Below are 21,745 nucleotides of genomic sequence, written 5' to 3' on the forward strand. Positions count from 1 at the left end.
CTTCTTCATTCCTCTAAGTCACTGCACCGCGTACAATACCATATTTAGGCAATACAGTAGAGTCCGGCTATAACAGTTATAACGCTATTAGCGCCCGTATGGTTATTGCGACGAAAATTTTGGACCCTAGAAAAGCGTTGTTCGGGTATATCGACGATCGTTTGAGCGTCGTTATAGCCGGATTGCACTGTACGCCTAATGTTTTGCTGAACTTAACAACTAGAGAGAGTTACTCTACTCGTTGTGCTCAGTATTCGACGAATACTTAATATGTCATAGATGTTTAACAAAAATGTGCATAAGGCTACTCGTTCACTTTATATAGCTCTATCTGCTACGCGCTACTCGCTACGTATCACTCGTTACTTTTGCGTGTATTCGTCGATACAAACTCTAGCTACTCGTTGCACTGCACTCGCTACTCGTTACTAGCTTCTCGTTACAATCCACTGCTCGCTGCCTTCTCCTAGTAGTTCTCTTTGCCTGAGTCAGTTACATACATAAGTATGCAAGGAATTGCTAGTCGTTAGTCTCCAATCACTACTCGCTGCTCGCTGCTTGGGACTATTTAGTATTTATGCCTTTTTAGCTTTAGGCAGTCACTGGTTCAGTTTGGAAAAACTTTTGCCATAGCCAAAAATTGTTCATTTACGTTTGGCTCGAAACTTTCCCAGTCTGTTTTATTTTTCAGATGGAGTTTTTTTTTTTTTTTTTTGGTGGGCGGTTGGACAAGTGGGAGGGCTTACTGGCTAGGCTTACAAAGTGAAGCCATAATAATAACCGCTATGCATATTTAGTTTTGCGCAACAAAAGTTTTTTAATTAATTAGTACGTGCCTTGTACAGCAATCCCCCCGCCACGCCCCGACGCCTCCTCCTGCTCGACATTCGGCACTTGGCATCAGGCAATGGTTATGTACGAGTATTTTCCTAGTTTTTTTTGGCAATTTTTATCCAAAAAGTATTGAGGAGGAGGAGCAGAAGCAGGAGCAGGAGCAGGAGGAGGAGGAGGCGAAGCAGTTGCTGCTGCAAACGGCATAGCGAATGGCGCAGGAGATGGCGAAAACTTTTAATGCGCAACGCCTGCGCGTATGGCAAATTGTTTTGTCGCACATGCACATTTGGCCAGGGCGGCGAGGGTTGCCAGGGTAATTGCGAAATTTGTGCAAATTATTTCGCGCAAAGTTCAAAGTTCGCAAACGAATGCAAATAGTTTATGCTGTTAACTGCAATCGAATGTCCGACTGCAAATTGTCATTAACTGCCAAATATTCATGAATGGCCTGCCGCTTAGAACTGTGAATAACCCCAATGGACTGAAAAAATCAGAGTATTCCCCACTCATACGGCAAATCCCAAGGAATCTTTGAGAAATGTGCGTGTTATCGATAACTTTAACAGCGGCTGCAACCTGACTATCGATTAGAGTATCACACTCGCCTTGCACCATTAATCTTCAGCAATTTTTATTTGGCACACTTTAAGAAGAAGCGTTGCAAATATGCCCAGAGCCTCTCAGCTTTGCAACTTCTTAGAGAATTTATACAAATATTAAGATTCCGACCCGAAAAAAATGTTACTTTTGATGTTGCCCTCAGGGCTCAGGGCAATGATGTTACCCGTTAGGAAAAAAAAACAAAAACAAAAATAAAAACTGTTGCTTAAGCTAAAATAAAAAAGTAAAACGGATATATATGATGCCACGCCCCAGAACGCAATTTTCTTTTAATTTTCTGTAATTGTTATGACCAAAAGGAAACGCAAAGTGGGAAATGGAATGCGTGGCATGCAAATGAGAAAAGATGCAAAGGATGAAAACCCAACAGCAGCAACAGCAACAACAACAACAACAACAACGAAACGCAATCTACTAACAACGACAATGCTCATAACAATTATTATAATCATAAGCATCAACATTATACAAAACAACAACAACAACAACTTTCATATTATGCTCTACTAATAATACGAAACAATTTCTTTTATCTCCCTCTCTCTCTCTCGCTCTCTCGCTCGCTGCCACAGCACGGGACGCAACCATCCGCCAATGTACACGGAGACGCTGCCCGGCGAAAGTTTGGGCCTGATGATTACCGCGCTCACCAGCGAAATGGGCGGCAAATATTATTGCACGGCTTCATATGCTAATACCGAAATACTCCAAACAAGCGTTACGATTAAAACTTATGGTAAGTAGCAATACTTTCTTCACCTGGCCACCTGGCCACCTGGCCACCCACACAGCCACACCCACCGCTTGTGTGTAAGTAGCGCCATCTGTGTGTTGGCCCAGGAACTTTGCAGGCAAACTGGGCCCCAATCAAGTTATCTGGGATGCTGCACTGACAGTAGAGATAACTCTCAAGGACTCTATCGTCATCTCTCTCTGTCTCTCTCTATCTTTCTGGCATAAGTGTAAACCTAAGCAATTGCAGCTCTAAAGATATTTTTTCTTGCTATCCCTCTCTCTATGTCTCCCTCTCTCTCTCTCTCCCTCTCTCTCTCTCTCCCTCTCTCTGTCTCTCTCTCTCTCTCTCTCTCTCTCTGTCTCTCTCTCTTATTGTGTAGATCTTATCACACTCTATCTACATATCTCTTAAATCTCGTTTCCTTTCTCCTGTGCTCACTTTTTCTCTCTCCCTCTCTCTCTTTTCCTGTAACATCCCTGTCTTGCCCACTTCTCTTCCTTTCTCTATCAATCGCCTCGCCTCTTTCTTTTCACTTAACCTTTTTACTGCCTGCTCTTGCTACTTTCTGTCTCTCACTTATCTTTCTATATCTATCTCTCTATCTCTTTTGTGTATCTCAACTTGTATCTCTATATCTCTTTCTCTCTTAATCTCTCTCATACAAAAAGTCTATCCTTAAATCCTTTATTTCAAGCATGCCACCTAAGCTGCACACCCAATATAATAATCAAAGTAGTTCAACCAGAATGTTTCTGTTTCTGAACTGATAAAAAAGAAGGAGAGGCTGAGTCATACTCAAATATTTATCCATCCCTGCCAAAATAAGAAACATTTTGAACATTTTACAAATGACATAAATGGCAACAGACAATGGAGAAAAGCCCTTTGATCGCATCAAGTATTTGCTAGTAAATAGAATTTAATATACATACATAAAGTAGTTAAAACAAACAGCTTTTTGTCATCTGTGTGTGTCAGCGACACTCAAGTACAGTTGTGCACAGCGGTGCTCTGGCCAAGAGGAAAACACGTTGATTTTAGTTTGATTTCGATTTTATTGATGCATTGTGAGCGAACACAAAAGAACTACAGCTCAAATGGATGGAAGTCCAAACAAAGACGTTACCAATAAACAGCATCAACAGCAACAATGCTCAAGCACAACAAGTGCCACACACACACACACATGCACACACATGCACACACACACAGTTTGCTGGCTCGTTAACTTTGCTGTGCGAAGCTTTAGAAAAGTGCGCATAAGTGGCATTGGCGTCGCTACCAGCTCTTGGCTGAAAAACTTTGACGAAATTGATTTTTCTAAGCAATTTAAAGTGCACACGAACCAGTGCAACCTATCACCCCATCCACCAGCCCTAAGGTGCCCCGCCCTCGTCACCCCTTGCCCAATCCGCCAGCAAGAACTTTTAACGCTTCGACAGGAGCCGACATCGATTGTTCAAACAGAACGCCAACAGCTCTCTGCCTCTACCTCCCGCGCTCCCACTGGCACATGTGAGGAATTTACTAGCTAGAGTTCCCAGTATCCCGAGCGTTACGTTTCGACCAGCAGTAGGTAGTTCACTCGTAGTATATGCAATGCGTTTGAAATAAAATCAAATATTTTGATACGCAAGAATTTAAGGCAGGCAGGCCAGCCAGCCAAGCAGCCAGGGCAACCAAGTCAAGGCAAGACTAGGCAGGGCAAGGCAAGGTAGGGCAAACCAAGCCAGTGTTGTTAAACGTTGTTTTCGCACAAACAGAAGGCGGCTGGGATTTGACCCAACGGGATAGCCATGGTCCATATTTTGTTTATTTTGGCTATTGTGTGTACACGATGTCGAAGCGTCGAGCCAGGCGCAGTCAAAACAAGACAATACACAGTGTTGAACAATGCCAAACAGTCAAGCCAGCTAAGGCTATGTAAACGGCAAGGAAAACGACGACGACGATGACGACGACGGCCAGTTATCCAATATAGTTTAAAGCGTTGTAATTTTAAGCGAACTGCGAATAGTGTTGGTAAACGCAAACAGTGCTTGCTAAGACTACAATAGATTTTAACAATAATTCCATTGTCTGCATAGTCTGCCATGTGTAAAGGATACAAGCTGCTTACAGGATAAACAGTGTTGATTTGTGCAAGACTGAATTAATTCAAGATACAGTGCTGTAAAGCATAAAAGAAATGCTTATAGACTGCAACAGTGTTGGCTAATGCGCACTGTGTCGCCTTGGGCTGCTTTAAACTCGTTTAAGCTGTCGACGAACTTGAACTGCTGCGATTTAACATTCAGATGTATTCGTTTACAATGTGGACAGTGTTGTTAAACTTGCAATTATACATATAGCAAACTCAGCTCGATAACGAGCGTGCGTGTGGGTGGGTGGGTGGCTGGCTGTCATTGTATGTTGACAGCTCAAAAGTTGCATTTAGCTAAGCAAATAAGTGTGAGAGGGGGGAGGGCGAAGGGGAGAGGGAGTGGGCAGAGTGAGCATAGAGAGAAGTGCATATTGCGAATAGATGTTGAAGTTGCTGTAGTTCTACTTGTTCTCCCTCTTCTACCCCTTCTTCTTGTCAGGCAGTCGCAACTAGCAGCTGTAGGTGCCATCCGACTATTTACACACATGGAGACTGGTTCGGCTGCTGTTGTTGTTGTTGCTGTTGTTGTTTGTGGCACTGAGAGCTTAATATTTCAATATTTATGCTCTTAATAAATGCATATGCTGCAAGCAAACTTCCGTTGCAATGGCAACTTCCGATGTTGCCAAAAGTGCGCTCAACTTTTGCCCTGGACTCTGACTCTATGTCCTCCAGCCCCGTGCCCCTCCCTGCACCACTCTCTCTCTCTCTCTCGCTCTCTCTCTCTCTCTCTCTCTCTCTCTCTCTCTGTCTGTCTCTTTTAAAGCTCTCTGATTTCGATTAAAATTAAAGACGTCCTAATGAGGCCAATTGATAGTGTGTGTCCACTTTATATTTGACATTCCATAAATATTTGAAACTCTTGTTTCTTTTCATTGAGTAAGCATTTAAGCCGATTTCCTTTGGCCCGGTCGCCACTGCCTAGTTAACTAATTGAAAAACTGCCGAGGCGGAGTGAAATTTAATGTTTTTATGCCTCAACTTTAAACTGCACAAATCTCTTGAAAGCATTTGGCACTGCCAGAAACCTTAGGCCACAGATTAAACGTAAAGATGTGATGGAACTTAAGCCTAAAGTTAGCATTTTCAGAAACACTTTAACATCGAATATTCTGCAAATTTTTTATGGAAAATTCAAATTGTGATTAGTTTTTGGAGAAAATATTTTTCAAAGAAACTCAAATCTGGAATAAGTTTATTAATATAAAAAGCAAAAGACAGAAATTTGCGAAATATAAATTATTCTCTGAGTAGCTCTCCGATGAGGCCCTAAACACTTTCTGTATTTTGGCCAACTTAGTTGAGCGCTTTAACAAGCTTTTTGGCTGCATTTCCATGGCGTCGGTTTCTAAGTGGAAAAAAAAGAGGAGAAATTTATAAAAAATATATGATATATAGCTGGAGGTAGTCTAAGTGGCAGCCGTGTTGCAGTCAAGGGGAGAGGAGGCGGGGAAGCGAGGGCTGCAACGTCGTCTTGTTGATGGAGTGGAATGTTACAGAAGTTTTGCCTTATTTCCTGAGCGGAAATTGTGCAGATCACTTTGCGGCCGCAGAGCAAAGCGCAACAAGAGCAGAATAAGGATGATGAAGCTGCATGTGTATGCCAGTGTGTGTACCAGTGTGTGTACCAGTGTGTATGCCAGTGTGTGTGTGTGTGCAGCTCAAATATTTACAGTTTATTTATAAATCAGTGTAATAACAAGCCATCTGTCTATCTAACTCAGCTGTCTGTTGACTGTCAAACAATGCACACAGCAAACACAGAGTGGGAGCGAGCGAGAGAGAGAGGGAGAGTGGGAGGGAGAGCGAGAGCGAGAGCAAGTGCAGTGGGTGCAAAAGGTCTTTTTTCAAGCCAAATCCTGCTGTCCGGCCTTTTTATGGCCAAAGCCAAACGGGAAGTTGTGTTAAAAAACATTTTTCCATTTCCCAATTTTATTGGCATGCCTCATGTGTCTCCCTCTCTTATTCTCTCGCTCTCTCTCTCTCTCTCTCTCTCTCTCTCTGTGTGCAACACATAAAATAAATAAAAGTTGCTGTCTGAAAATGTTCCTTAGCCGGACTCTGAGCTCAAGCCAACGGCAAACAAACTGCAGCTGCTTTCGCCTCAATGCAGTTGTTGTTGTTGTTGTTGTTGTTGTCAGCATTGTCGCTGCGTGTGAGATTTTGTTGTGCAAACACTTTTCGCTGACGTCTGACAAACAACAAGAACAACAACAACGAAGCACACAGCAAAGGAAAATAAGCAAAAAGATGAACTAGTTTACGATTTCATTATTAGTTTGAACAACGACAAGGACAGCGTCGGGGCACAGGCCAAAGGACACGAACCAAACACCGGCATCGACTCGCAACTTATTGAAAAAGTTGCTCCACCCAAATATTGTGTATATATGTGTATATATGTAGGCTATATAAAAAATTGAAACTGCAGCAAGTTATTAAAAATCAGACAGCAGCAATTGGATTTCTGTTTGGGTCTCGGTAACCACAGACATTTTGGGTGGCCCCAAAAGCTGCGCCAGCAGTAAACAGCTAAATAAAAACAATCAGCCAAACTGTGACAACAGTCAACGAGTTGGAAATGGATATAGCAAGAGCCAGAGAGAGAGAGAGAGGGGGCGAGAAAGAGCAAGAGAGAGTGGATAAGCGAGACCGAACAGCGAGCATTGCTTTAAGCTGCGCCAACTACGTGACTTGGGACAGAAATATGAAATTCATTTAACTGAAATTTGAAAGATTTGAGGGCAGGATTACTAGAGCTCTGTGTGATTGATTAGACGCCAGTCTCTCGCTGCTGAGTAGGAATTATTGTTGCAGTGCGGCTTACCCAGCTGGGCAAAATAAACTTTGACTTATTTAATCTATTAGAAAACTTACTAGATTGCTTTTCATTTGCTGCTCGCTCGGCACAGAGATACGTACTACCCTTCAGCTTATAGTTGAGCTAAACTAGAACTCATCTTGTTTATACACATTATAGAGAAGAGCCCCAAGCAAAGAATCAGCATCTAGAATTTACAACTTGAAATTCACACTCAATTTCATACTACCTCGGGATCGACTTAGATGTAATTTAAAGTCTTAAAAATTGAACTGCTTTATCGAGATTCATTGAACTGCACTGCTTACATGATCCCACATTGAGTACAGTTGAGCTCAATTCAACTATATGGTAACTTATTTAATAGTAATATTTGAAATTAAAGTTGAATGCCTAAATCAAATTTCAATTGCAGTCGAGCAATTTTGACTTGTACTTTGACTGTGCTCATGGAAGCTACCAGAGAATATATTGATGCTCGAAGCAAACGAGAAAATTTGTTGAGAATCTCACTTGAGGGTCTTCACATGACATCACATAGAGCAACTCGAAAATCCTTTACTATTTGCTCCAAAAGCAATTTGTCAATATTTATGGCTGTTTAGGGCAATGCGATTTCTATGCCAAAAACTCGCATTGCTATCATTAAGCCAAATGAATCGCACAAAGTCACTGAACTGTGCCAAGAAAACTGCACCTGCACAGCTCTGCACAGCTCGTCCTCGTGAGAAGTCCTCCTGCTCTTTGCAACGTGCCCCGCATGCAAGTGCCCCAGCTCAGAGCAGCTACTGTACGGATATTAAACAGTTGGTTCTACAAAAATATTTTACTTTGCGCCTTAACTTGGCTGTCTCAGCTTCGATTTGCTGGCTGACTAGCTGACTGGCTGTCCGAGTGTCCGAACTACGAACTGCGAGCTGAGCGCTGCGAGCTGCTGTGTTTGTGCTCAAGTATTTGATTTAGGAATTTGAGTTAGCAGTTTTTTTTTCCATTTATTTCGTTTCTTTTTTTTTTGCAATTTGTGCTGCTGCTACTGCCACAGAGATTTATTGGCATGCCACGACGACAAGCGACGTCCTCCGACAGCGTCGCATTCGTCGGGCTCGTTAGTGACCCTTCGAGCGCAAGAGCCGCTGGATTGCGGCAAAAACTTGTTGTTGGCCATGTTGGGTCATGTTTTGGTTTAGTTGAATGCCAGGGCTAACAAATACGTGAACATATCAAAGATTTCAGCTCGGACTTGGGTGGGGCGTGGGGCTTGGCTTTTTTGGGGCTTCTTGGCCTGTGCCCTCAACAGTTTGTTTGAAATTATATTGCGTATACGCCACGTTAGGCAAGCTTTGTTGACATCTCGTCTTCTCATTGCAGTGGCCATTACCTGGACAAACGCGCCAGAGAATCAATTTCCAATACTCGGCTCCGACTATGTGGTGAAGTGCGAGGTGAAAGCCGATCCCAATCCAACCATTGACTGGCTGCGCAACGGCGACCCGGTAAGTAAACATACATATATAAAGCTGAAGCAGACCCACTGCATCTCTCATCTCCCTCCGCCTCGCCCCACACAGATACGCACAGATGCCAAGTACGTGGTGCAGACACATGGCCTATTGATACGCAATGTGGCCGAGACCGACGATGGCATCTACACCTGCCGTGCCGCGGTTATTGAGACAGGCGAACTGCTGGAGCGCACCATACGCGTCGAGGTCTACATTGCCCCGGTGATAACCCATCTGCCAGCCCAGCTGGAGGCTGTCGAGGGCAAGCCCTTTGCTGCCAATTGTACGGCCATTGGTAAGCCCGTGCCGGAAATAAGCTGGATCAAGCAGTCGGTGCAGCTGAATGTGGCCACGGCAGACCGCTTCACGGTGAATGCCCAGACGGGCCTGATGACCATCAGCTCGGTTACCCAGGAGGACTACGACACCTACACGTGCATAGCCAGGAACGGTGCCGGCGTCGTCGATCAGAAGACCAAATTGAATGTGCTGGTGCGTCCCTCCATCTACGAGCTGTACAATGTGACGGGCGTTAGTGGCAAGGAAATCGCCATCACCTGCCGCAGCAAGGGACGCCCCGCACCGGCCATCAGCTTCCGTCGCTGGGGCACCGAGCAGCAGTACACGCCCGGCATACAGATGGACGACGAGCGCATTACCCTCGAGCAATACTTCGATGACGAGCGCGGCGAGAGTACGGGCACACTGCGCATAGCTCGCTCTCAGCGCGCCGACGACGGCCTCTACCAGTGCATTGCGAGCAACAAGGGCGACACGGCCTACAAGACGGGGCACATTGCTGTCGAGTTCCCACCCGACTTTTCGCACATGAAGGAGCTGCCGCCAGTCTTCAGCTGGGAGCAGCGCATAGCCAACCTGAGCTGCCTGGCCATGGGCATACCGAACGCCACCATCGAATGGCGCTGGAATGGACGCAACATCAAGGACATGTACGACACGAACCTCAAAATCGAAGGCACCGGCCCACGCAGCGATCTCATCGTGCATCCGGTGACGCGTCAATATTATTCGGCCTACAAGTGCATTGCGACCAACATCCATGGCACCGCCGAGCACGACATGCAGCTGAAGGAGGCGCGCGTTCCGGACTTTGTGGCAGCTGCAGTGCCACGCCAGCTGACCGCGACGACCATTACCTTTGACATCCGTGGTCCGCCCACAGAGCTCGGCCTGCCCATTCTCGCCTACAGCGTGCAGTACAAGGAGGTCAACAATCCGGACTGGTCGACAGCCCTGAATCGCAGCTGGTCACCCGACTCGCCCTATATCGTTGAGGGACTACGCCCACAGACGATGTACAGCTTCCGGTTTGCGGCACGCAATCAGGTCGGCCTGGGCAACTGGGGCGTCAATCAGCAGCAGTCGACGCCGCGTCGCTCGGCGCCCGAGGAGCCCAAGCCCTTGCACAGGCCCGAGCAGAACGACAAGGAAGAGCCGGTGGTAGTGTCGCCCTATTCCGATCACTTTGAGCTGCGCTGGGGTGTGCCCGCCGACAACGGCGAGCCCATCGACCGCTACCAGATCAAGTACTGTCCGGTAAGTGGAGAGCAAAGGAAATCCGTAGCTCGATTGTGCTTACATATGTGTGATATCGATTTGCAGGGCGTTAAGATGGCTGGCACCTGGCATGAGCTAGAGGATCGCTGCAATACGGTCGAGGTGGTTGAGACCACATCGTACCAGATGACCGATCTAAGTGGCAACACGTACTATCGCATCGAGCTGAAGGCGCACAATGCCATTGGCTATTCGTCGCCGGCATCGATCATTATGAAAACGACACGAGGTGAGTCCGATTCAGCTAATAACAATCTGGGCACGTTGCTCTATTCGGCTGGTTTCAATTCTGGCGTCAGTTCGCTACACAAACAACTCACAATCACAACAACAAGAACAGCAACAACATCAACAACAACAGCAACAACAACAACAATCATTGCGCTGGCCACAACAATCAGCATTACCCTACTTAGTGCCCTAACCACAATGTTAGCCTAAAGCGAAAACAAATCGAAGCGATCCACATGTATATCGATAAATCGGTTCGATTTCTTTTTGTCTTTCAATGATCATAAACCATTTGCATTAAATTTAATTGAAATATCTATCGAGAATAACAGAAACAAAAACAAAAAACATTAGCCTGAATTCGATAACTATAGTGTTATCAATCGTACGTTATCGATAGCGAGCACACTTGATAACTATCAAAATCAAAAACAATACCAAAACTAAAAGCCGATAATCACCCCTTATCGATAGTAAAACACTATTGTGGTTTGTTGTTATCGATAGCCAAACTCGGGTAAAAAAATCTATAACGATATCATTATCGAACACTCTAAACTGAGAATATCTAATATCTATTCGGCCTTAAATCGATCATTATTAGCTTTTCGATAAGAACAACATCGAAATCTGTAAGAATCAATCAAATATATCCTTAATTTTGCAACGATAGCATTATCGATCACTCATTATCGATAGCGTATAGCTTTGAGTAAAACGAAATCAGCAAAAATACTTACGCAAATTCTTGAATATACATGCATACTATCTCTTAATATACAGATATATATATATATACATAAATTTATATATATATAGATATATATAAAACTATTTTTGAACGTATCCAACGTATATATATATAAATTATAGCGAGTACAATAACTTTTGCATACAATTTTTTTGTAGTGTATATTTCTTCTACTTTCTTTTTTAGTTTTTTGTTTTTAGTTCAGTGTAAAACCCAAAATATTTTCTCTGCTCACTCTGCTCTTTCTCTATTTCTCTCTCTCTCTCTATAAACTTTTTTCTGATTTCTATCGATAATTCTGCAAGAAAGTATCCCAGTTATTTCTGACTGTGTAATTTACAGTTGTTTCATTTTTTCGCATTTTTCGTTCCATTTCGCTGTGAACCTTTTGCATGCTCTCTTTTTTGTGCTAATCTAAAAGAACTAAGGCTAATTTCTGTGCCACGCCCAGCCCCGCCCACCGTTACAACCTCCCATAAATTGACATTCCAGCAAAAGAAAAAAAACAGTAAAATATGATGTGAACTATGTCCCTGGCACAAGTTCACTGCATACTTTCAACTGGCGTTGCACAACACTGTTTTCCTTTCCCTTTTTTTCTATTCTACACTGAGCTAAGAGTCAAGCAAAGTATGCAAAGTAAATATTTGCTCAACATTTCTCACAAGTGTTGTCCCGCTCACACTCACACACACACACACACACAAATACATCATCACTCCCACACCCACACACACACACACACACACATGAAACATCACAGAATTCCATTTTGTTTAAGTGTCAACGTCAAATTGTGTTGTGAGCTCTGCGCGCTCTCTCTCTCGCTCCCTCTCGCTCTCTCGCTCTCGCTCTCCCATGCTCCCAACTCCTTTGTATACCGTATATTGTAATATTTTGTGTGAACTGAACTTTTTTTGTGTTTTCTACTACAATTCATAAGCATTTACTTAATTATTAATTTTAAAATGAAAAATAAAAAAAAATTAAAATTTATTATTTTAATTTTTTTTTTTCATAATTTAGTTGAATTAATGAATTTTTTATATTTTTGTGTGTGTGCATTAATCACAAAAGTTTTTCACGTTTCAAATGCATATTTTTGTAATAACAAATTTTTAATAAAAAAAAAATATTTATAAAAACAAAAAAATCAAGAATTGTAATAAAACTCGAATTATATATACATATATAAATATATAAATAACAGATAAACAGATATATATATTTGCATATTTATATCGTTTAACTTGCTTAGTTGTGCTTCATCCATTTATAATTTTAACTATTTTTTTTTTTTTGTCAATTTCTTTAGTTAAATTTTTGTATTAAGCAACAAAGATGATATCAAAATAAAAACAAAACATTATTAATTAATAAATAAATATAGAAAAACAAATTTGCAACTGTTTCTTTTTTTTCCTCATATTTTTGTTAAGCATCTGTGTATTATGTTTGTCTACCTGTCTCGCTCTCTCTGTCTTTCTTTCTCTCTCTCTCTCTCTTTCACTATTTTCTACAGTTTGCGCGCGTGTGTGTGTGTATGTCTTGCTCTATTAGTTGTTTATACATATATTGCTCGTCGTGTTTAGCTAGCAAAACTATCGATTGGAACTATCGAACAAGTGTACTGAAAGACTATCATCACTAGTTTTTGCTAATCATTGTCTATGTGTGTACATGTACGTGTGTGTGTGTGTGAACTTTTTATGCAGCTCGCTCTGTCTTTCACTCTCTCTCTCTCTCTCTCTCTGTTTCGCATTCTCGCTATCGCACTCATTTCATATTGCATTATCATATTCATGCTCCATATATTATAAATATAAATTATAATTTAGTATAAATAACTAATTTAACCTATACTAACTACAATTTTATGTCTGTATATATATATTATATAATATATATATATATATATATACAATATATTAACTACATTTAATCTAATACTAAAACAAACAGTAAACACTTTGAGCGTAGCTATCAAACTGTAAACAAAGCAATGCCAAATCAAACAAATACACCTACTAATCTCTAATACTTAAACAAATACAAACACGCACACACGCATATATATATATTAGACACACACACACACTCACATCATGTTTGAGCGTCTTTTTGATCGTCGTCGTCGTCTTTTTGAACTTATTCAATGCAATGAAATGAAAAAACCAACCAACAAAATCTTCTTTTGTGTGATTCCTTTTCTTCCTATTTTTCTTCTACTACTTTTCTTTGTTTTTTTTTCTCTCTTTTACGCTGTGTGATATATGCCAAACAAAACAAAATCGAATGCTTAACAACAAAACAAAAATGAAATGAAATTCAACAAACAACAAAAACAAATGTACCTCTACCTGTACCTGTACCTGAACCTATATCCGACTTGTAACTGTACCTGTACCTATGCCTCTGACTCTGCCTTTGCCCTTGCCCGTTCGCCTTTATCCCACCAATCGCAAACACAGACAAACCCTACCCGTACTCATCAAGCAGCGCCACGAATCGACTGCTTGGCCAACAAACTGCTTTACAACGGGCGATGCCAATGCTGCCGCTGGGCCTGCTGCTGCTGCTCTCGATGTGTCTGCGCTCTGGCTAAGCAGTGGAGCAAGCAGTGCATGCGCGGATCAATCTGATGTTGCTTTGAAGCCTGCTAAACGTGTTTTTTTTTCCTAATCTATCGACAATTGTATATAAATAATAAGCAAACGAAAAACAAAATACCAAAAATACCGAAAAACCAAATATGAATTATACTTAATTACATACATACATACACACACAGAAACCGAGACATACTAACATACATATTAAGCTATAGTAGCCACAGCATATGAGAACTAATTATCTAACTATCACTAGAATATTACGAAAATAACTGCTCAATAGACACTATGATGATTCCATTCAATGTACAAACAAGCCGCTAAATGCCAAAAGAGAAAAATACTACAAAACATACTAAGAAAGCTAATACCAACACATCAACATAGCCACATACTATGGGGTGACCAAAAAAAGAGCGAACTCTTGCCGATAACTATAGTTAAGCTACTACTTAAGTTATCGATAAAAGAGATTTGTAGAAATATACTAGAAGATTTGCCATTTGATTAGAGAGAACCATATAAAATTAGGCTCACTAAGGTCTCTTACTAAGAGTCGTCTTTGTGGACATTTTTATATATATTTCTCAAAACTTTGGCTCTATGTCACCCGGACATACATGTACTTAGCCAAATCGAACCGATACCAAAATTTAAATTAACTTAGCGTTTTAGCTGTCCGTCAGATGCAACTCAGTTTGCTGTTTACCAAAAATACCGCAAAATACCAACAAAAAACCAAACCAATGCCACGTGGTTTAAAGCACTGCCAATCAAAAGCAATTATTGTTGTTATCGATTCTTTCACTTGTTTATGTTTTCGGAGAGGGTATGTAGATAACCAGGCTCTGTTATAGTTAAATATACATACATATATATATTTACATCAGATATATATGAAGAAGTCTTCAATTTTGTATCAGGCTTCCTTTCTGTTTAGCTCAAAAAGAAGATGTAGCAGATAATGATGATGATGATGATGAAGGTATAAGAAGAAGAGACCACACCACCGTGTTATAATTATTACAAGCCCAAGTTGTTCCAGTTTATGTTTCGGGTAGTTTGAATTTGAGTTGTTTTACATTTTATTCTCTATTGAACGTATACGTTTAGGGGACAATAAGAAACTGAAAGAAAACGAAAAAATTAATCTAATAAAATACATAAATTAATAAAAGTAACTAAGAACTTTAGTAATACCATATTGAGGGCTAATCTGAAGTAATTAAGCATATATAAAACCCCCACAAAAATGAAAAGAAATACCAACAACATATGTTTCCAACTACGAATTTTTTTCACATGGTGTATTTAGCTTAATGTAAATGTTTGTGCTCAATGAAATTTAAGGTTTATAAACCATATACATATACGTATATAGATACATATATATATATGTATGATCTATAACTATAAAAACTAGCAAAGAGAAAATAAGATAAAAAACGAGTTCAATTTAGTAAAAATATTCCTTGTATACAATTTTTAGTCAAACGAAAGCCCCAAACTTTTTCTAGCCAAATATTGATATATATAGACATATATATATCGTGAATTATATTTCCAATTTGTAACTTTACCATATACAAAAGTTATACATCTATATATCAGTATACATATAGTATATCTACTATAGTTAGTGAATAATTCAGCCCGCCTAACGTTGCTGAGCAGATCGTATCGTAATCTCCATAAAGGGGGATATGTTTTTTTTGTATCCTGTAGCGCAAGCAGTTGATCAAGCAGTTAGATAGCTAATGCCCAACTGTACATAAATGTTTTATAACACTTAGCTAAATGTCAGACAGTCAGTCAGCCATCAGTTCAATTTTAATGCTACTAAACATGAGTACTCTACGATCGGAGAGACAGTTCTGCTCTCCCACACATTCACACATGCTACATACACACACACACACACACACCAAGCAGTAGAAAAAAGTGTCATATAAATGTTGTAAGCAGTCGATAAATAAAATGAAATAAAAATGATAAATTGAAATCGAATTATGCAAAGTTCATTTTGGATAATAAAGACAACTTTAAGCAAAGAAAAACTTGAGAGCTCTTGTTATCGATAACTCGTTTATCGTACGACCAACCAACGGCCGTGCAGCCCAATCAAATGCCGACAGGTAATATGGTTATGCAACAACTTTAGCTCGTTAAATACATATTAATCATAACTAATACTAGTTTATTCTCTATCTCTCTCTCTTTCTCTCTCTCTCTCTCTATCTATCTATATCTTAATACATGCATATATTTATTTATATATTCAATTAATCGATCTTAAATAACACAATCTGAAAACGCATTCGATTCCAATATAACAAAACGACTAACTAAACCAAATACAAACGGCATCAGCTCTAAAACGCATTCTAAATAAATTTTGTTACTAAACAAACAATAACTAAATTTCCCTGTAGTCTAACTAAATTAGATAGGTACATACATAAATACTATATATGTATATATATCCTTATTCAATCAGCACTTCGAAATCCAAAATTTGATGTTAACTAATCAAAACTTTAAATTTGTTGGAGCGCACTAAACCTATGTTATCGTTATCGTTATCGTTATCATTCTGTATACCAGCTTCTATACACACACACACACACACAGATATACACACACGTCTTGTACAAATTGTAAAAAATTGCTTTTGCTTGTATATTTGTTCTTCTTCTTCTTCAGCTTCTTCATATTTTGCTTCTTCTTTTCTATTTGGCTTATTGGCATTTCATGTTTAATCCTTGTTGCTTTGCAGCCTCCTCATCATGCGCTTTCTCACACATGCTTTATCTCACATTTTCTCTTGCTATCTCACTTCTAACTGTCTCTCTCTCTCTCTCTAACTCACTCCTTTTCTCTCTGCCTCTATCTAATTCTCTCTCTCACTCTAACCTGCCCTTGAAAGCAGCATGTTTTTCTTTTTTAACTTGTTTATTTTTTTATTTTATTTGTGAATTGTTTTAAATTTTAAAATTGAATTTTAATTTTAGTTTTAATTTGAATGGAAAATGCTTAAGTTTATTATATTATTATTTGAAATACACACACAAAAATGTAAATGTTTGTACAAAATTTAACATTTCTGAAAAATAATGCAAAAATACTGAAAAAAAAATTAAAATTAAAATACAAAAATATAAAATATATTTTATACACATATTTATTCTGATAAATATATATACATAATATATACATATTTAGTATTTTAAATTGTAATTCAAAGATACCAAATATATATATATATATATATATATATATATATATATATATATATATATATATATTTATATATATATGTATATGTATATATGTATTTGCCAAAGAGGCTAATTGCTGAAAAGACAAACTGAATTTCAAATCCAACTCGAGTTAGTTTTTGGCCCTTGGCTCGCTGTCAAATTGAGATACCCTGGAATAACACACTCCATATAGTTCACGTATGCTTACTATATATATATATACATATATACTATATATACCATAATCTTTAAGTTTTTAGTATTTAAAATATACCACTATATTAATATATATATACTCTATCTATATAATATACGATCTATAGAGATCAGCTCTCTTGCAAGACTTGAATGACAAAAACAATACTAATCCAAGCACTTTCTATTCCCACACCCACCCACACACACACACACTTACTCACACACATACACATACACACGTTCGCATTCTTCGCTCTCTCTTCTTTTGGACATAGGCAACGATGTCATTCAGGTAGCCGAACGCCAGGTGCTCTCATCGGCAGCCATCGTTGGCATCGCCGTAGGCGGGGTGCTCCTGCTGCTGTTCATTGTGGATCTGCTGTGCTGCATAACGGTGCACATGGGCGTGATGGCCGCGATGTGCCGCAAGGCCAAGCGTTCGCCCTCGGAGATCGACGACGAGGCAAAGCTGGGCAGGTGAGTTGACTAAATTGAGCTATATATAGAGTTACATCTTGCTGATGCTACGATAATATTGCATTAGAAATGATACGAAAAAAAAAAACAAATACGAAGCAAAACCACAACAAAATCTTTCCTCATTATTCCCTATTTCTTGTTTGTTTTCTTTTCCTATTTCTATTTATTTTTTTGCCTACTTTCGAAAAGCCAAAATTCTCAACGTCCGGATTTCGAATACAATTGGGTCTATGCGCGTCCTAAATCGTTGTTGTTCAATCGAAATTCCCTAATATTCGTCTGAGCACACTGAACGAAAGCAAAACAAACATTGAAAACGAAACAAAATTCGAAAAATACTCTCTTCACATTTCCCATTTTACTTGCTCAGTTCTTCTTTAAAATTTTGTTCTCTCATTTCTGGTGCAATATTATTATTAAGTTTACGTGAAACAGACCGAAAGTACCGTTATATTTTTCCAACTTCTTTTTACCCACACACGAACTGCTTTAGTTCTTTCAATTGATACATGTATAGATAGTTTCCTTTAAAGCCTCCTTTCCAAACTATTTTCCTTACGTTGTGTTAGCCAACACTGTTATCTTATATGTTATATGTGTGTGTGTATATACGATATTTATCGATATACATATCTATATATATATGTTATACATTTCGTTTTATTTACTTAGTGTTTCACTTCCACACATCGTCTCAGTCCTATGCAGCCAGCTATCTAGTCTTAGACATTGCTTCATGTAAACACTAAAAAAAATACTTCTTCAACTCGAAGTGCCTTGTCTGCTACATAGTGTATAGCACACAAACACACTAACACTACACACACACACATACACACACATACATACGCACTCACATATAGTATATATATATGTCTAGTTCTAGTCAACTATTGCTGGCTGCATTGAGAGACGACATTTTGATCTTGTTTCATATTATTGTTCAGATTGTCTTCTTTATATACGTCATCAATCATTTATTTGTAATCATCTCAGCACACACACGATGACAGTCATAAGATAAATAAAAACTAGAATACATTCACCTACCTTTTACATTGTCACAACTTACCGAACTCTCCATACAATCTATACTCTCTCTCTCTTGATTTCATCAACCTCATACGTACTGTTCCAATCATCCAACACAAAACCAAACCAAACCAAACCAAACCAAACGATAATATAAAAAATAACAAAATAAATATCAAAAAATAAACCCAACAAAATTGAACAAAAAATCATCAAAATTATCAACATCTAACCAAGCAGTCTTTATGGTTGGCGTTTCCCGCTACCTTATTGCAGTGGACAGCTGGTTAAGGAGCCGCCGCCATCACCGTTGCCACTGCCGCCGCCAGTTAAGCTCGGCGGCTCACCAGTGACATCTCCATTGTACGTACATCAATCGTATTTTGTTTTGATTTTCTGCTTAGCACTCTAGCTCTCTAGTACTGTATGCCTCCAGCTCTATGCTCTATGCTCGCTCTATCACACACATCGTTATGCGTTTACGTTTTCCAACTTAATCATAAATGCACTGTACATATACCACTACGTGTAGTATGTAGCTTTTTGTCTTTAAGCTTTAAGTTGTAGCATTTAGCTTTTTGTCTGCCGACGACTGCCGAGGCAGCTTTGTCGTTCTGATCTCCTTTGCTTTTATCTTTTGCCTTTCTATTTGGCTTAAGCTGTAGCATTTAGCTTCTGTCTGCCTGCTGGTTAGTGGCAGCTAGGCTGCTTGAGTGCATAGCAAACAGCTTTGGCTTGCTCTGGCCAGCCTGGCTGCTTTGCTGCCCCACTCTCTTTCTCGCTCTCTTAGCTTATTTCTCATACTAATCGCGACTTTCGCATTCACAGGGACGAAAAGGAGCCTCTGCGCACGCCCACCGGCAGCCTGAAACAGAATTCAACCATTGAGTTCGATGGACGTTTCGTGCACTCGCGCAGCGGCGAAATCATTGGCAAAAACTCGGCTGTCTAAGCGCGATGAAATGGTGAAACGGGATGAAAGAGCAGAGATGATGTGCACAAAACTTGCAACTGAGAAAAGTATTGAACAAATAAACAACAAATAATAGAGAAGAAGAAGCAGCAGCAACTCAACACATAACTCACCTATATATATATGCCTACAATATATATGTATTTACCTGTCGTCTATCCCACACACACATATAGGAAAGCAGACAAAAATTTGAAGCCAAAGTTGTGGGAACATCTTTTTATTGTATGATTCTACGAGTTGATGTTTAGTTTCCTTAAGTTCTATCTTAACTAAATGTCTTACCTATATATACACACACAAACATATATATATATATATATACGATATCTGAATAGTATTTTAAGCTCTGTACACATTGCATAACATTCATCGCATACGATCATGTTGCTTCAACTTAGCATATTCATTCACTTGCTGCAATTAGCTTAAATTCTTTTTCAGACTGGACAACAATTGAGAGATCACATACACACACACACACACATACATTTTTAGCTTAAGAAACTTAAATTAATGCCTTACAAAAAGAAAATGAGAAAAACAAAAATCTAACATTAGTTTAACTAACTTAAACATGCCATAAATAAGTTTAAACATTAAGTTCAAGCATATGCATATACCACACACACACAAGCACATACCGTCATCAAAAATTTCGTAGTACTTAAAACCACTGAAGAAAAGACTTTACTTCAAACATGACAACTTATTGGACAGAAAAGATTTCAATTTTTTTATTTTAATTTTAATTTCTATGCATCGCATGCGTCTTCGTTTCCTATTGGTAAATTCATCTACTTAATAATAAAAATGTACGAATTACATAAATATTGATATATATATACAATTTATATATATGTATGTAATGTATGTTAGTTATATAAACGGAATGCTCAATGTTTGATAATGTTTGATAGTGCTAATAGCAAGTACAGTTTGCGACAAAAGCTAACGGTAGAAGACAGAAGTGCATTGAATGAACTGCTAGCTGGCCAAGTACAGTCGGTAGCAAAAGTTGAACAGCTTAACGAATATCGTTTGGCAGGATCTGAACTGCATAGCAAGTCAATTTGAACTGCTTATTGAAGAGCATCCAGCCGTTGAACTGCTTGATTTAGCAGCACCGAGGCCAACTTTGAACTGCTTGGCTAGTACAGTTGATACAAAAGCTGCATTTTCACACTGCCAACGAAAACTAAAATCAAAAGAGAACAAACAAAAATGGAAAGTGTTACGGAAAAAAGCTAGCAAAAAAAAATACAGATTGAAAATTGAGAATTGCAAATGGAAAAATTAAAATTTTTTAAAATATTAAAAGTTAATGGAAACTCGAAAAAGTTTATAATTGAGAATGGAAACTGGAAAATTTGAATTTCATCAAACGAGAAACAGAAAACTAAAAATTTTAATTATTGAAAAAAAAAAATAATAATAATTTAAACTTTGAAAAAAAATTTTATTTTAAACAAACAATTTGAGATTTGAAAAATGCAAAATGTAAGTTGAAAGAAATTTAAGTTTAAACTAAAATAAAGATGCTGATTTTTTTTTTTTTTAACACAACTCTTCATATTTTCGAATTTCAATTTTTAATATTTGCAAATTTCAATTTTCCATGGAAATTTTTTAGCACTAAAAAATGTCTAAAAATAAAATAAAAACAGTTCAATGAAAAGTTTCAAGAATATATATAAATGTTTAAATGAATGTTCAAGTGAATGTTTCAATGAATGTGTAATAAATATAATAAACAAATAAGAAAAACGAAAACAAGAAAACTTAACAAACTTACTTATGAAAACATTTGATTTAAAAACAGATTTAAACTACGACAATGCCAAAACAATTGGTATTAATTTGTACTCTCTATATTTTACGTATAATTTCCTAAGTTGTTTTTTTTTCATGACATTCGGAAAGGAAGGAGAAGAATGAAGTTAAACAAATGCAAATTATGATATAATATACTC

General features: G+C 38.7%; 1 protein-coding gene across 9 annotated transcripts in view; it reads left to right on the forward strand.

Annotated features, from left to right (window-relative positions):
- The window catches only part of LOC6585562 (fasciclin-2), a 91,999-nt gene extending 71,577 nt beyond the window's left edge, over window positions 1–20,422 (forward strand). For 2 of the 9 annotated variants that reach the window (XM_044011629.1, XM_044011630.1), the window contains 7 exons: window positions 2,028–2,191; window positions 8,524–8,648; window positions 8,724–10,214; window positions 10,281–10,464; window positions 17,563–17,764; window positions 19,040–19,162; window positions 19,628–20,422. In XM_044011629.1, coding sequence (XP_043867564.1) covers window positions 2,028–2,191; window positions 8,524–8,648; window positions 8,724–10,214; window positions 10,281–10,464; window positions 17,563–17,764; window positions 19,040–19,162; window positions 19,628–19,751 — 2,413 coding nt within the window. In that variant the 3' untranslated portion in view covers window positions 19,752–20,422. Of the gene's footprint in view, window positions 1–2,027; window positions 2,192–8,523; window positions 8,649–8,723; window positions 10,215–10,280; window positions 10,465–13,688; window positions 13,948–17,562; window positions 17,765–17,956; window positions 18,136–19,039; window positions 19,163–19,627 lie in introns of those variants that run through there. The other 7 variants (XM_015160952.3, XM_002011154.4, XM_015160953.3 and 4 more) reach the window with 5 other exon arrangements.
- Window positions 20,423–21,745: the final 1,323 nt, after the last annotated feature.

Source organism: Drosophila mojavensis, unplaced genomic scaffold (genome assembly GCF_018153725.1).
Source record: "Drosophila mojavensis isolate 15081-1352.22 unplaced genomic scaffold, ASM1815372v1 contig_136, whole genome shotgun sequence".
NCBI lineage: Eukaryota > Metazoa > Arthropoda > Insecta > Diptera > Drosophilidae > Drosophila > Drosophila mojavensis.